Here is a 16,044-nt window from a genome sequence, read left to right as displayed (position 1 = left end):
TTGCGTAAAGCTTGCTGCGGTGAAATCCGATTATTTCACAAACAGCTCTGGCGTTCCCCAAGGTAGCAACCTTGGTCTATTATTATTTATTCGTTATTTTTCAACGACATATCCCGCTTGCTAGTTTAGTGTACGCCGACGACTTAAAAATTTATCTAATAATACGGAACATTGAAGACTGCAAGGAACTTCAGCGGATGATCGATCTCTTTCAAGACTGGTGCCTGAGAAACCGCATGACTATCAGCGCCCAAAAATGTTGTATTATATCGTTTACCCGTAAACCTGCACCAATCATATGGGATTACCAAATCTGTGGCACTCAACTTGAGCGTGTAGATTCAGTAAAGGATCTGGGGGTCATCCTGGACACAGGTATCACCTTTCGCGACCATTACTCAAACGTAATTGCAAAAGCAAATCGCAATCTGGGATTTATCATGCGGACTACGAAAGATTTTACCGACCCATACAGTTTACGATCAGGTAGCAACCTTGGTCTATTATTATTTATTCGTTATTTTTCAACGACATATCCCGCTTGCTAGTTTAGTGTACGCCGACGACTTAAAAATTTATCTAATAATACGGAACATTGAAGACTGCAAGGAACTCAGCGGATGATCGATCTCTTTCAAGACTGGTGCCTGAGAAACCGCATGACTATCAGCGCCCAAAAATGTTGTATTATATCGTTTACCCGTAAACCTGCACCAATCATATGGGATTACCAAATCTGTGGCACTCAACTTGAGCGTGTAGATTCAGTAAAGGATCTGGGGGTCATCCTGGACACAGGTATCACCTTTCGCGACCATTACTCAAACGTAATTGCAATAGCAAATCGCAATCTGGGATTTATCATGCGGACTACGAAAGATTTTACCGACCCATACAGTTTACGATCACTGTACTATTCACTTGTACGATCATCACTCGAGACTGCATGTGTAGTATGGAGTCCTTATACGGATCTTTGGATCGCCCGGTTCGAAGCTGTCCAGAAGAAATTCACGAGGTTTGCTCTCAAAATGCTTCCATTGAACAATGCAGCCAGCATATCGCAATACGACATCCGGTGCAGGCTTCTTGGATTGGAAACACTCTACAGCAGGCGTGACTCCATCAGAGCAATATTCGCGGCAAAACTGTTACTAGGTGTTGTTGACGCTCCTATAATACTGGACCAGTTAAATTTGTATGTGCCATTAATTCCCCTACGCCGGAGAGAGCCGCTGAGATTGGAGTTCCGGAGAACCGAATACGGACGAAATGAACCGATAATTTCTATATGTCGACAATTCAATGAAGTTCACGAGCTATTCGATTACACTATATCAGTACAGGTGTTCAAAAACAAACTGAAACGTCGCCAGTTGGAGTCTATTGTCAGAAATAGGTGAGTCCCTGTCTACTTCTTTATCTCGTGGAAGCATTTGCTTCCTGTTCTCTTTTTTCCGGTACACACTGCAACATAACCGAGATAACCGCCTAACTCCGTAGGTTCCAGACAGCAACCCAAGGTTTAGAAGCACAATTTTATTCTACCGACAAAACTGTTTATGTATTTGATTGTAATTGTGTTATGTGATTCTGTAACAGTAATTTTATGTAAAATTGTGCAAAAGATATGGGGTTTTTACGCGTTTGTTGTAAATCTGGAAACTCCAGGTTTATACACAAAGGCTTTTCCCCATCACCCCTCATTGAGACTGTTAAGTTAGATGAGGCTAAAGAAATAAACAATGAACAATAAACAAAAGGCCTCAAATTGAACAATTTTATGCTGTCTATTTTTTTAAATCAAAATTCTCATATGTGGTTAGCTTCAAACAACTGTTTTCCAAGCGACGTGCGGAATTACCTAAATTTGAAGCTTTGCCCTTACAAATTGAAAGCGCTTACGGAGAATTTATTCCGATATCTTCATAAGTGTTTTCATCGTTTCGCTCCAGTCGATTTTTCCCCATTACATGAAACAAAAATTTTCAGAGCCCACCATAATCTGAACAAGGCACATATTTAAAGATTCGTACCTGAAGGCGTAGAATACGCGTATGCGAGAAGTTATGAAAAAAATTGTTGTTCTACGTATTCACTACCAACACCCGATCTTTGTTTATTGTTTATTTTATTTCAAATAGGTACTTTATAAATTACTTTTTGCATTGTACATTTTTGTAATAACAAGAATATATTCGGTTTACTGAAAAACAGTACTTGCATTCGGATCTAGGCAAATATCATCATCGATAACATGGTTTGGCTAAATCGTTTGAAATCAGGCTGGCAGGTGACTAAAATGAACTTGTCTGAGCTTGTCTGTCTGAAGATTGTTTTTGCTTCAATAAAGGCGGAGCTGTAATCATTTTTTACATAGTCTTCTTTCAGAAGTAATCTATTTCCAGTTTGCTGTTCAGTAAAGTTATTCTTAACTGCTTGTGAAAAAAGTTAACCAAACTTGTTACACCTCTATTTTGTGAGCTTTCAAATTTTTCGATAAGGCCTTCTGGCGATAACGCTTACTGGTTCAATCTCGCAACGCGTAGTCTTGATTTCTTATCGCGGTAAATTAAAATGATAAATAAACTGGATTAACCGAGGGGCATCCGATAAACCTCGATCGAATCGAAACTTTGCTTGTTTCTAGGGAACAAGTTACGAAATTCGCGCAGTCCTACTTTTTTTTTATCTAACGACAAATCGTTTCGTTTTTCTCAGCGGCGGATAGAAGCCAACTAATTGACCTTTATCTTGAAAATTGGTGATCTTTATCATAACCTTCTAACCGTCAAATGTTACACGCACCACGCGAGAGTCGAGCGTCTAATGCGAGCTCCGCTCTCTGACTCTCGGTTCTCTTTTTTTGTCTGATTTTTTTAGTGTTTCGGCTGGCGCTGCTGCCGACAATCAATCAGTCAGTATTCGGCTGGATTGCGACTAGTGCGCACATTAGCGATGGAGTGGCTGCTGGCAATAGTGATTACAGTGCTGCTGGCAACGGTTGCAAGCTTGTGGTTGTTTTTAGACAAACGTCGTAGTTATTGGCGCGATCGAAACTTCCCCTGTACCGGCAGGTCGGCTATGATCTATGGCGACTACAAGAACTGGAGCCGTACGGAGCACCTGCAGGAGATTAACTTCCGTCTGTATCAGGAGTTTAAAGCACGTAAGCTGCCAGTAGGCGGAACGATGCTTTATATTATTCCGACGGTTCTTGTGCTGGATCCGGAACTGATTAAGGCGATCATGGTGAAAGATTTCGCCAATTTCCACGATCGTGGGATCTATAACAATCCGGAAGTTGATCCGTTATCTGGGCATTTGTTTGCCCTAGAAGGAGCGGCCTGGCGTCTGCTACGGACAAAGTTGTCGCCGACGTTTACGTCGGGAAAAATGAAGATGATGTTCGAAACTATTCTTGGTGTTTCGGATGAGTTGAGGAAATATTTACATGAAGAAATGGTTCAGGGCGCAGCGGAGCTACATATGAAGGATGTCCTGGCGGGTTACACGACGGATGTTATTGGCACGTGTGCTTTCGGTATCGAGTGTAATAGTTTGCGTGATCCGGAATGTGATTTTCGCCGGATACCGAAGAAACTTTTCGAACAATCGGTGGGACAAATGATGTGGATGATATTCTTGATGATGTTCAAGGGCGTGGCTACCAAGCTGAAGCTGAAGGCAATGCCTGACGATTTGGAGGGATTTTTCGTGAGACTTGTTCGCGGAACGATCGATCACCGGGAGAAAAATAATGTCCAGCGGAACGACTTTATGAATTTACTAATCCAGATGAAGAACAGCAATAATCCGGAGGAGAAGATAACGATTGATGAGATAACGGCCCAGGCGTTGATATTTTTCATAGCCGGGTTCGAAACGTCATCCACGGTTATGGTGAACTGCTTATATGAACTGGCCCAGAATCAAACTATTCAGGATAAGTTGCGGAAGGAAATTCGTCAAGTTTGTGGGGAGGGCAAACTAACCTATGATAATGTTTGTGGCATCGAGTATCTCAACATGGTTGTGGATGGTGAGGAATCATTTTAATATTTTTGGTACCTGAATATTCATAATTTAAATTTTCAGAAACGCTTCGAAAATACCCTCCGGTCGATTCACTCATTAGAACTTCCATAAAAAGTTACCAGATTGAGGACAGCGATTTGAAGCTACCGGAACGAACTGTGATTTTTATTCCAATCCATGCCATCCATAACGATCCACAATACTATCCGGATCCGGAACGTTTTGATCCGGAGCGCTTCACGGCGGAAAATCGGGCTAAAAGGCATCCGTTTGTGTATTTACCGTTCGGAGAAGGGCCACGCAACTGCATCGGAATGCGGTTTGGGCTAATGCAAACCAGGGTAGGATTGATAAGCATTTTGCGTGAGTTCCGCGTGAAATTTGGCCCCAACACTCCTGTGCCACTGAAGATCGACATCAAGTCGGGTATCGTTTCACCCCTGGGTGGCGTTCCGCTACTGCTGGAGAAGCTGTAGGGTGGCTGCGGGAGGCGGTTATTTTTAGCTCTCAGCTCTCGCAGCGCAATACCAGATGGCTGCCATGCGATCGTGTTCTGGCTTTATATCAAACCAAAATGACATCATTCTGGCGCTACTGTTGCTAGATTTAAAGTTTGTATTTGTTAACCGTAAGAGATCGTGGGAGATCGAAGCAAGCGCAGCCGATTTTTATTTGTCGTGCACACAACCAACAGTGAAGCCACATTTTAGTAGCACTGAAACGAAAGTTTTATTTCGATGTGACCATATTGTTAGTAATAAATTAGTTATTACAGATAAAGTTGTAATATAGGAACAATAAATATAAAAATTTTATTCAAATTTTACTGACATCAAGCCAGATTCCACCTTTAACATCCAGCAGTGATGACCTTGCATCGATCTGCAGTGGCACCGCAGTCCGTTCGTTGACACTGAACTGCAAGCGGCTCAGCAATTGTACGATTCCAAACTTGACTTCCACCAACGCAAAGCGCATTCCAATACAGTTACGGGGTCCGTCACCGAATGGCAGGAAGCTGTGGCTGTGTCTCGCCTCGACCTGATCCGGGGTAAATCGATCCGGATCAAATCGTTCCGGATTCGGGTAGATTTCCGGGTCGCGGTGGATTGAGTGGACGGGAATCATCACCAGCTGGCCTGGCTCGAGGGTTATATCCGGGTTGGTCAAACGGAAACGCTCGTTTGCGATGCGCATCAAATTACCCAGAGGAGGGTGTTTACGTAACGTTTCTAAAAATATTTGTGAGAAATTATAACTTCGGGACAAAAAGAAAAAAAAAAAACTCACCATTAACAACCTGTTCCAGGTATGTCATCTCTTTGAGGGCTTCGTAGGTTATATTTCCATTATACTTCTTTAGAATGCGTTTGATTTCTTCCCTAGTCTTTGTCTGAATGTCCAGATTAGCGGCCAACTCGAACAGCGCAAACGACAGAGCCGTCGAGGAAGTTTCGAATCCAGCAAAGAAAAATAAGAAAGCTTGCGCCGCTGTTTCATTCAGTGTGATAGTTTCTTTCGATTCCTCCTCGTGGTCCTCAATTGTTCCTCTATTTTTAAGTTGCATCAATAACTGCAAGAAGTCTTGCCGAGATATGTTGTTCTTTTCGCGATGATTAATTGTGCTTTCGACCACGCCCATAAAATATTTCGTAACATTACCCGGTATTTGCTTGAATCCCATTTTTCTAGAGAAGTTACGGAAACTCATTAAAAAGAAAAACCACATTGTTCTGATTGGTCCAGGTTTCAATACTTCATCGCCAATACTCATCATTTCTGATCCTTCATTCTTGAGTGAATTGCACTCCAGCCCGAAGGCACACGATCCGATAACATCACAGGTGAACCTTTGAGCCAACGCCTTTACATCCGCCGGATGCTTCTTTTCCACATATTTGTCAAAGCAAAGCAGGAACTCGTCCCCGATGTCCTTGATAGTGTTGAACATGTATTTTATTTTCCCAGAGGTGAAGGTCGGACTAAGCTTGTTCCTCAAAAATCGCCACCGCTCCCCTTCGATCGAAAACAGGTGCGCCGATAGTGGGTCATCTTTCTCGTTGAAATACATCCCACGATCCCGAAACTGATTAAAATCTTTCACTAGAATCCGCTTGATCAGGTCCAAATCGAGCACTAGAACCGCCGGTTTGAATCCCAGGTACATTCCGATTGCTGATACGCCAGTATTTTTGAATTGCTGATACATTCGATCCATGATTTCGGTAAAATGATACTTGGTGCCCATGCCCTTGAATGACCCCATCGGTGGCGACCCCGGTACGTGCGGAACATTCCGATCGGACCAGTAAGCGTACTTACGTCGGATGTAAAAATACAGCAGCACTATAGCCGGTAGCAGCAGATACAAAACAGTGCTTAGTAAACCCATCGCGCGAACCGAATCCGAGCGCAGCCGACCGTGAACTGAGCGTGAGAGACAAAATGCGCGAAGTAATAACGGAGTGCGTTTTTTTCTCACACTGTCAACACGTTAATTGTCGATGGAGTCAAAGGAATATTTTTGAACATAAGTAGTAAGTATCATCGATAGAGTGGATATGTTTAATACTACAAGGTAGTCAATCAGTTGCTGTTTAGTATCATTAATGACCAAGACTAGTGTTTCCCACCGCTAAAGCCAAAATATGAGATCAATTTTTTCAAAGTCACTCTAACACTACGGCGCAAAACAGGTTTTTGTTTATCTCTCCCACACGCAAATCTACAATGCCGGGATTGTTTACTTTTTTTTTGTTATTTTCTCTGGATCATTCACATTGGTCAATCAGTTACTGTATTATTATTGCAGCTGATCGAACAGAATAAGATTGCAACGCAATTGAGGTGAGAAACGTTTTACTTTTATTTGATTAGGGCCCTTTAAGCAATATTGTACGTAGTAGGTAAAAAGCTAGTTTCTTCACTTTTCTTTTGTTTCTCATTTTTCTTTTAGTGTATTGTTATTTTTGACAGTTCGTATTTTTCTTATTTTTTTGTTTTAAACTAAAATAAATCAATTACAATTATTGTTAACGACAGGAAAAACTATTATTATTCATATGAACAGAATTGTAAAAATATAATCAAGAAGTAATTAGCTTAAGTAGAATTCCGCCAAGCCCAACCTCTCAAAAAAAAGTAAAAATATAAAAAATAAACTGGTCTATGCTAGGGAGTGAAAAGTTCAGTTAAAACAAGTGTAAATTAAGTCAACCATTGTAACAACATCAATACAAAACAAAATACGAACAACAATATCAAAACTTTGTAAGAGACAACTCAAGAGAGACATTTCTCTCAGAATAATTTTATTTCTTTACATTATTTTCTTAAAGGGGGATGATGTAGTATACCATAAAAAGCGAAGTGCCATTAGATAGCAAATTCGCTGTAATAGAAGTTAATTCTTTTACACTACCAGCACCAAACAACGAACGAGCGCAAAAGCGCTTAGTTATGCTGTTTCAAACAACACATCTGGAGAACACTCGTCACCGAGTTACATCGTTCTACCGATCCTCTGTCTCTACTTCTACTTGCAGGGTGCGAGAGTCGATAGCATGTAGCGCGAAGGTATAAAATAACAAGCTATAGCGCCTAACGCAAATCCATATGTTCAATCAAGTAAGTATAGACAATTTCGGGTATTCGTCAATGCAGCCGTCTCATTTATGAGACTTGCACATACAAGTTACGAAATCGAAAAGCATATAAAAACCCATGTAATCGCAGACAATAATCATTCTGACTTTCAACACCGACGCCTTTGGACCTAATCCAAGCGGCCTATCGACTACTCTAACCAAAGTTTGTTTAAAATGCGACCTGACTGGGTTGTCTCAGCCAGCCATCACCAATGAAAGAAAGGTCCTAAATCGGTGTTTGTTTTGTCTCACTTATTTTATTAATGTATCCTTAAGGATTTCTTCTCAGCTTTCCAATGTTGGTATTAAATTTTAAAATCGGAGGTTGCGAAAATGCTCAAAAATACGTTTTTCTGATAAAATCCAAGCTGGCGGCCAAAAGCTCTATTATTCCTCTTTAAAACGAAGTACGGCTGCAGAGGGCAATAGATTCATGAAAAGATCAAGAGTTGCTCAAAATACAACTTTTTAAAAACCGTTTGATCCCTTGGTGCGAGAGGGGTTAACCAATATGAACTAAACAAATTGGTTTTTCATGTTTTCACTAATTTCATTTCTTTGAAGACGAAAATATCCTTTTTGAAAGACCACGGGACGGTTTCTGCTAGAATTGCTCATCTGCTTCATCGAAATTATCATCGTTTCAAACAAGACACCAAAGCGTATAACATGCTAGAAGTCGATGAAATTTTTAAAAGTTTAAATGGGAATTATTCATTGTGGAGAGCAATTCCCTTGTGGGGGAGCCTGAGAATAACCCACACACTTACAGATTTTTGCCGGGTCTCGGTAATTTTTTGCCGAGAACGGCACCCCTGAGTGCTCGGTGAAAAAAAATCGGATCAACCTAACTGAAATTCTAGCACAAAATATTACCGAGCTATTATTACCGAGTTTTCGGATACTATGTGCTGAAATTTCAGTCAACGGTAAAAAATGGACAAAAATTGCCAATTTTTAATGGGTTTACCTTCGTACGCACTGACGAAACTACCCATGCAGTATCAATCATAATAACCCATGAGTCAGTAGAAAAAAATGACAGCTTTATCAGTCGAACTCTAACCGTGATGGCGAAAACAGTGAAGCTACTCCGTTCAGAAGTGTGCGCGTTCAAAGAACGGTATCCCGTAGTGTCGAAAATGGACATAGTGCGGCAGTTCGTGGACGCCGGGTACGTTCGTTTCGACATCTACACAACATCTTGGCTCTATTGGACAACAATCGAAGCATCGAAAGAAAGCCCGATTCCCGTTAGCACACGACTCTGGTAGACAAGATGCTGGAGAGGAAGACCGAGGGGGTGTGCGCTTGGTCGGGAGATCGTTGCGAACATGGTGGACATACATATCAGCAAGCGGCAGTGCTGTTCAGTGATCTCGGAACCGTAGTGGCTGAATAAGATCAAATCAATTTTCCCGGCAAACTGCGACGTGGCGGTGGTGATGGACGACGGGACCTACCTCACCCTGGATGGCAACGACTGCATTGGTAGGCAGTCAAAGAGGTTTATCACACCGAACGGTTCTATGACTCGCAAAATACTGGAGGTTTCAAAGAAAGATCTAAGCACATATACTGGTTTAAAAACAGGGCATCGTCCCAGCCATTATCACTTGAATCGTTATCCAGCTTAGCAAAATTAGAAAGGACATATGTCACAAAAGATCAAAAAATTGGTCGCAGTGATAAAATAACCAACATGAAACAAAAGGAAACGACTGGCAGGGCGCTTCGTATTTCACTTCCTCCACGAAGCAAGGGTGCAACGAGGTGAGGTTTATTTCACACACCAAGTTCCCTATTAAGGTACTGCTGTAGCTGACAATCAGCGAGAAGGGGGTGTCAAAGCCGCCTTTCATCCGCTCCGGACTGGCCGTGAACTAGGACGAATCCTTCAACATCGAATGGTTCCTGATTCTTTCCAGGTTCGGACTCATGAACATCTGCTTACCAACGCGGATTATGTAACCTTACGGCTACGAAGCTCGTCTTTCTTGTAAATTCTGTTTCCTGTTTTTTTATCATATTGATTTGTTTTGTATTGCTCATTTTTATAAAATATTTGATAATATTTCATAATGTTCACATGTCTTTTTTGTCGCCTCTATTTCTACGTTCATTTTATTCTCTTTTTTGCTAGTCTTTGTTATTAGTTTTTTTTTGTTTTGTTGCTCCATATTGTGCATTTTATTTGGTATTTTTTTGCTTGATTTTAAAAACTTAGTTTTTTTAATTTTTGCTCTAATCTGTATTCCTTCCTTTTTATATCAATAGTTTTACTACACCATATAATTAATCAGTTTTATTATTGTTTCCCACATTTTTAGTAACTGGTATCTTTTGTTTTTTTATGATTTTTTTGTTGGCTTCATAATTTTTGTTTTTTTTTGTGTTTTTTCTCTTTACACAAATTTTCATATTTTAGAATGTTGTTAAAAGAAATACCAATTCAACGGTTTATTTTACTTGGTATTTTTCATCGTTTTTACGGTAATTTTTTCTGTTATATTTTTTTTATTCTTGATTGCAAAGGTTGACTACTACTACTTCTACTTGACTAATTTTGCTATTTTTATTTTTTCCTTTTTTTGATATTTTTTTGGTTTCTTACTTTTAAATCACTTTGGTTTATATTAAAAATCCATTTGATTTGTTTTTTTTTTCGTTTTCCATATGATTATTGTTATGTTTTTTTACGACCATTTTTCTGTTCAAATTTGGTTTAACCATACTTGATGTTATTGCACTTAGTATTTCGCTAAATCCTTCCACTCGTTTCATTTTACATATTCCACGTTTCCGATAAAATTTGTCTCCAACTTTTCGATGTTGCTTTTTTTTCCCTTTTTTTGATTGTTTTGTTTTTTTCGCTATATTATCAGTTTGAATTTATTTTTTACATTTTGTCTGCCTGTTTCTGTTGTTTTTGGTTGCCTAATATATTTTTTAAGCGCATGTTTGCATTTTTTTATAAAAATATAAAAAAAAATGTTATGTATTTTGGCATTGTATTTTTTAGGTTATTATTTGGAGTTTTTTCATTTTGTTCTCTTCCTGATATTTCCGGCACATTTTTTTATTGTACAGCTTTTCTGTGAAAAATATTAATTTATATATTGTCATATTTACTCGTTTTGTAGTCGTCTGGAAGGATTTGTTTTTTTATTTTTCTCTCCTTATTACTTTATTTTCCTTCCATATATATTTTAAAATTTCATCTGATTGTTTTTTTTGTTGATTTTCGTAAATCAGTTCTTGTTATTTTTTTAATTGTTTTTCTTTCAAACACTCATTTTTTCAATTTTTCTTTAATATGGGTCATTCCAAACTTGGACACGACCATCAAACATTTTGCTGAAAGTTGGGATAATTATTTATCTAGTGTCACTTCGAAAAATCCCACTTTTAGTTTTAATTGGAATACCCTCTACTCTGTGGAACTGTTGCAAGATAACTCTTTTTTTTGTTGAAACCACTTTTTTTGTCTGTATTTTTGTCTGTATTTTTGAGGTTTTCAGCCTGCGGCTGGTTCGCCTCATTCTTTTTCTTATATGTTACAATTTATGGTCGTGAGACTTCCGAAAATTTTTGATAGGTGATATTTGAGGAAAATAAAGCAAGGAATAACAAAACCATATTATTTTTGACCGGAAGCGTTGCCAGATAGATTATTTTTGTATTGTATAACTAAATTATTATTTTCGGCTAATGTAGTCAATTGAATTTCAAATTTGATCATTTCATCGTGTTTCTCAGAAATTTTATGTAAGAAACATTCATCACCCCATGGTGATACGAACCAATCTCGAAATATGTCATATTTTCGAAAATAGTTGTAAATTTCGTCATTAATTTTTCTTACAATTTATAGACGTAAGACATCCGAAAAACACCGATTCCTGGAGAATGGAACCAAGGAATCCAGGAAAAATATTCTTTGTGACCGTAGGTATTGCCAGAGAGATCATTTTTTTATTTTAAAATTAAATTTGCATTTTTAGGCAAATGCAGCTAGTTTTATTTCAAATTTCATGCTTTCACCGTACTTCACGAAAAGTTTTACTTAAGAAACACTTATCACCCCGAAATAATATAAGCCAATCTCGAGATACAACACTTTTACGAAAAAATAATTATGAAATTTAAAACTATTCTCGTATAAATGTTATATATCGTGATTGGCTTATATTACCTTGCAGTGATAATCGTTTCTTACGTAATATTTTCCGAGAAATACGAAGAAACTATCAAATTTATGATAAAATTGGTAACATTTACCGAAAAACGCAAATTTAGTTAAAAAATAATCTATTTGGCAACACTTGCGGTCAAATGTAATTTTTTTTTATATTCTTCATTTTACGTGTATGAATTGTGAGGAAAAGTCATAACTATTTTCGTAGAAACATTATATATCGAGATTGACGGATATTACCTCGTAGTGATAAGTGTTTCTAACGTAAAACTTTCCGAGAAATACGATGAAACTTTCAAATTTGAAATTAAATTGGCTACGTTTGCTGAAAAATGCAAATTTATTTTTTAAATACAAAAATCATCAACCTGGCAGCACTTCCGGCCAAAAAAAAATTTTTTTTCTGTATTCCTTGCTCTGTTTTCTTCAAAAATCATCTATCAGTATTTTCCGGACGTCTTACGTCCACCGATGGAAAAAAATCGCTTCTAGCGACTAATGAATACGTATAAACCAAGCCTATGATGCGTTGACATCGTCGTCAGTGTGCGAGTTATTCTTAGGCTATTGACATACTGAGGCGTCAAATGAAGCGAAGCAAGAAGCGTCGCAAAAGCGTCCGAGCTACTTCTTCGAACGTCTATATGAAACGCTCAAACCGGTCATACTCAAGCTGCAACGACGCGTCGGTAGAGGCGGCGAAACAGAACGAGTAGTGTTTTGACGCGCGTATACTCACGCGGTAATACCTTGTTCAGACAAAATCTTTCATCGCAAGGTGCTTTACATTTGCTTTGTTTTGGTTTGGTAATTGAAAAAAAGCAAATAGAATACATTTTCGGTTAACAAATTGTTAAAATGTTTAAAAAATGTTAGTGCAGTAATACCATGTTCAGACTAAATCTGATATCGCCAGGTGCTTTATATTCGCTTTATTTTGGTCTCAAATATAGAAAATATCGGGAAAAATTTTCATGTCGTCAGGAAAATAACACTGGTATTTTTGATTGATATTGCATGCCTAACATACTGAACAGACATAAACTAGTTGAACGTTACTCGGGGTCAGCGGGTTTAAAATTTAGAATAATTTCTTATATTTTTTACTACGTCTGTAGCGCAACTGACTTCAGAAATATTATTTTTCTTCATAAAAAAAATCTCTATGTTTACTAAAAACGTGATTTACTGTGCTTGAAGAAGCAAACAAATCTTCATTGGACGAATTCATATTTCCTTTAAACGAAACCGCTGCTGGAATCTAGGACTATGACAACACAACGCATTTCCGACGCTCGCTCCAGTATGTCATAGGAAGCTTCACCCAACGCTTCTGTTTATTCCGCTTCTAATACGCTCAACGCTTCGCTTCATTTGACGCCTCAGTATGTCAGTAGCCTTATTCTTCGCACATTTGCAAACAGACCTCCATGGTAGGTGAATAACGAAGATCACAAAAGAGCACCATATAAAAAAAATCGTTACTGGTGCACTCTCTCCGCCTTCCTTCTTACGATGTACTTTTCATCGTGGGAGCACGCAATATATGTTATTCTCTATGTGCACAGCTGAGAATATAAAGTTAATCGCGTTATGAACAAGTAATGAATAAGAGAAATTGGATCGTAAATATTTACTCAATGATGGGGATTTTTTTTCAAGAGAGAGAGTTCGTGTTTTCCTACTCTCACTCAACTCAACGGGGTTTTTTTTGGTGGTAGCTGGTAGGTGCAAGCGCAAGTGCAAATTGCTAGTTGGTTAGAAGCTTTTGTCGGTATAAGGCGTCAAGATGGACAAAGGGCTAAGAAAAAATAATGTATCCGAAAAAGTTCGGCAAATGTTTGTGGCGGAGAATGGCAATTTCCGATGCACGGCGGTGGAAAATTGTAGCTATCAGCCAAAAGTCATTATCGTTACGAACTGCCATCGTAACTTTTTCTCTCTCAGTTTGCCATTATCAGACAACAAATATTTAGCTAACCGTTTATAGTGTTTTCATAACAAAAAATGAGATTTCGGAAATATTAACTTAAACAACTTTTTTAACAATTTTAAATTTTGTGTATTGATAATGTAAAGCAATGCCTTGGTGCTACATTCCGTCTTGAAATTTGAACTTCTGTTTATTATACACAGACTTCACAGCCAACTGTTAAGTGTACAGGACAATTGCGGGGCTAAAGCTACGATCCTTCTGACACTATTAGTTTTCCCCGAGCTGGAGAGAGAGAAAGACTTTTTTATTTCAAATAAAGTTGTTCCTTGATCATTGACAAAATTGATTTTTTTGACGTAGAATACGTCTTACGGCAACATATATAGGGGTTCAACTTCAATACAGGGATCCAATTTCGAAAACCGAAAACATGGAGAGCGTCACGAAAATTGTCCAATTTCAAACGTTCTAAACTCAGTCAGTTTTCAACCGATTTCCGTCATTTTTGCAGCAATCGATTGGAAAATCATTTAAGCAACCGTCCAAATGCAGAAAATTGTAATCTGACTGTTCGAACTATTGTACTATTGAAAGTTGTTGAACCTTGTCGAAACGTAAATGTCGACCTTTGATTGGTTGCTTGCTGCCTTTCCCTAAAAAGGACGACATAATGGAGTACCTAGTTAGCCAGGAATGCACTCGTTGGGCTATATAAGAGACTGCTTCTCCTCAAGCAATCTCAGTTTACTGGCAGCAGGCAGCAGCGGCGGACAGTAGCAGCGATGGCAGTGGGCAAACGCGGCGTGGAGCAGCAGCGGGCAACAGCGGCGGCGGTAGTGGTTAGCTGCAGAACCTAACTTTTTCAGTTCGGCTCCCTTTTGATCTGAGTTGGACCCCACCAGTGGTAATTCAATTCAGATATCGTTGGGTGAATACAGCCAGAAATTAAATGAGACTCGCACCGCCAGGTGGTTTGAGAAGCCACCATCTTCCAGGGTGTATATATATAGGGTGTGTACACATATATAACGTGTGTGAATATTTATAGCGTGTGTCGCTAGCGTGCGTGGCTAGCTATATAGCGCGTGCATGTCTATAGCGTGCGTGGCTTGCGTGTGCATGGTTATATAGTTTCTGTGCTTGTCTATAGCGTGTCTGTGCATGTCTATAGCATGTCTGTGCATGTTTATAGCGTGCGTGGCTAGCTATATAGCGTGTGTGCATATTTACAGCGTGCGTGACTAGCAGTATAGCGATAAAAATTATCATATATAGTTTCAAATAAATCATCTCCTGTTGATTTTACACAGTAAATCATTCAGAACTAAATCAAAAATTTGCCATGTCAAAAAACAATATTCAGTTGTCAATAAATGGCATTGACAAACATTATTAACCTCTTTTGACTTCAGCTAAGCCTCAAAGTTTACTGAGTGTATTTTAACATTTATTTGAAGAATGTTTGCGCCAGTGAACCTGAATCACATAATTTTTCGCTCAAGTCCTACTATTTGCAGCGATCAGTTTTAAAATTATCTACGCTACTGCAAACTGCAGAAAATTGTTCGTATTAAACCTAGGTTACCGGGAATGCACTATTGGCCCTCATCGTAGCCACTGCCTAAATTAAGCTTTCTCAGTGCAACTTGATACAAAAGACAGCCACAAAACAATACAATTTCATTCTTGTTTTGGATATGGCGTCAAGTGAAACTGCTTAGCTGCACATAGCTTCTGCTGTTGTTCTTTGTCGTTACCGGTGCCGTCTGTAGAGGTAAACGTCATCTGGAACAGAGAGACCATTAAATTGATTAACCCCATTGAGTGTATTCCCAAACCTATTGCAAGAAATACATTGACTTAAGACAGGCTGTCGTATTCTAGGTTAACTCTGCGGTCGTAAACAACCTAATAAACAACCTTTTCAACTTTTTCACGATGGGTAATTCCTTACATATAATTAGTTGGTGTTAAGTCAGATTAACATTTTAATATAAACAAATTCTAGATTTACTACTCTTTGAATTTCGGAGTTTTCAAGCTTTTGTGCAATTTTGATGTTACGGGCCCGTTTGATTTATCTCTAACAGCATGTTTCTCCTAATGGCCAAACAACATCTGTCGTTACAAACCCAACCAACTTTTCAGAAACAAACCCCCTGTGGTCAATGAAAGCAAATAAATATGTTACCAAAATCGAACCATCGAACCGCACTGTGTCAACA

The 16,044-nt window shown here is 38.7% G+C and overlaps 3 protein-coding genes across 8 annotated transcripts in view; 1 reads left to right on the top strand and 2 right to left on the bottom strand.

Moving 5' to 3' along the window:
- The window catches only part of LOC129730047 (sodium/calcium exchanger 1), a 488,453-nt gene that overhangs the window by 114,955 nt on the left and 357,454 nt on the right, over window positions 1–16,044 (bottom strand). The window lies entirely within an intron of this gene.
- Window positions 2,912–4,859, top strand: LOC129730105 (probable cytochrome P450 6a14). Its single transcript, XM_055689161.1, has 2 exons — window positions 2,912–4,042; window positions 4,099–4,859. Exons 1-2 carry the CDS (start codon window positions 2,959–2,961, stop codon window positions 4,512–4,514), a joined length of 1,500 nt encoding a protein of 499 aa, XP_055545136.1. The 5' UTR covers window positions 2,912–2,958; the 3' UTR covers window positions 4,515–4,859.
- LOC129730100 (probable cytochrome P450 6a14) lies at window positions 4,743–6,476 on the bottom strand. Its single transcript, XM_055689148.1, has 2 exons — window positions 5,329–6,476; window positions 4,743–5,270 (listed from the first exon to the last, which is right to left on the bottom strand). Exons 1-2 carry the CDS (start codon window positions 6,428–6,430, stop codon window positions 4,855–4,857), a joined length of 1,518 nt encoding a protein of 505 aa, XP_055545123.1. The 5' UTR covers window positions 6,431–6,476; the 3' UTR covers window positions 4,743–4,854.

This window comes from Wyeomyia smithii, chromosome 1, assembly GCF_029784165.1.
Source record: "Wyeomyia smithii strain HCP4-BCI-WySm-NY-G18 chromosome 1, ASM2978416v1, whole genome shotgun sequence".
Classification (NCBI taxonomy): domain Eukaryota; kingdom Metazoa; phylum Arthropoda; class Insecta; order Diptera; family Culicidae; genus Wyeomyia; species Wyeomyia smithii.
This window is presented reverse-complemented; position numbering and strand designations above follow the sequence as displayed.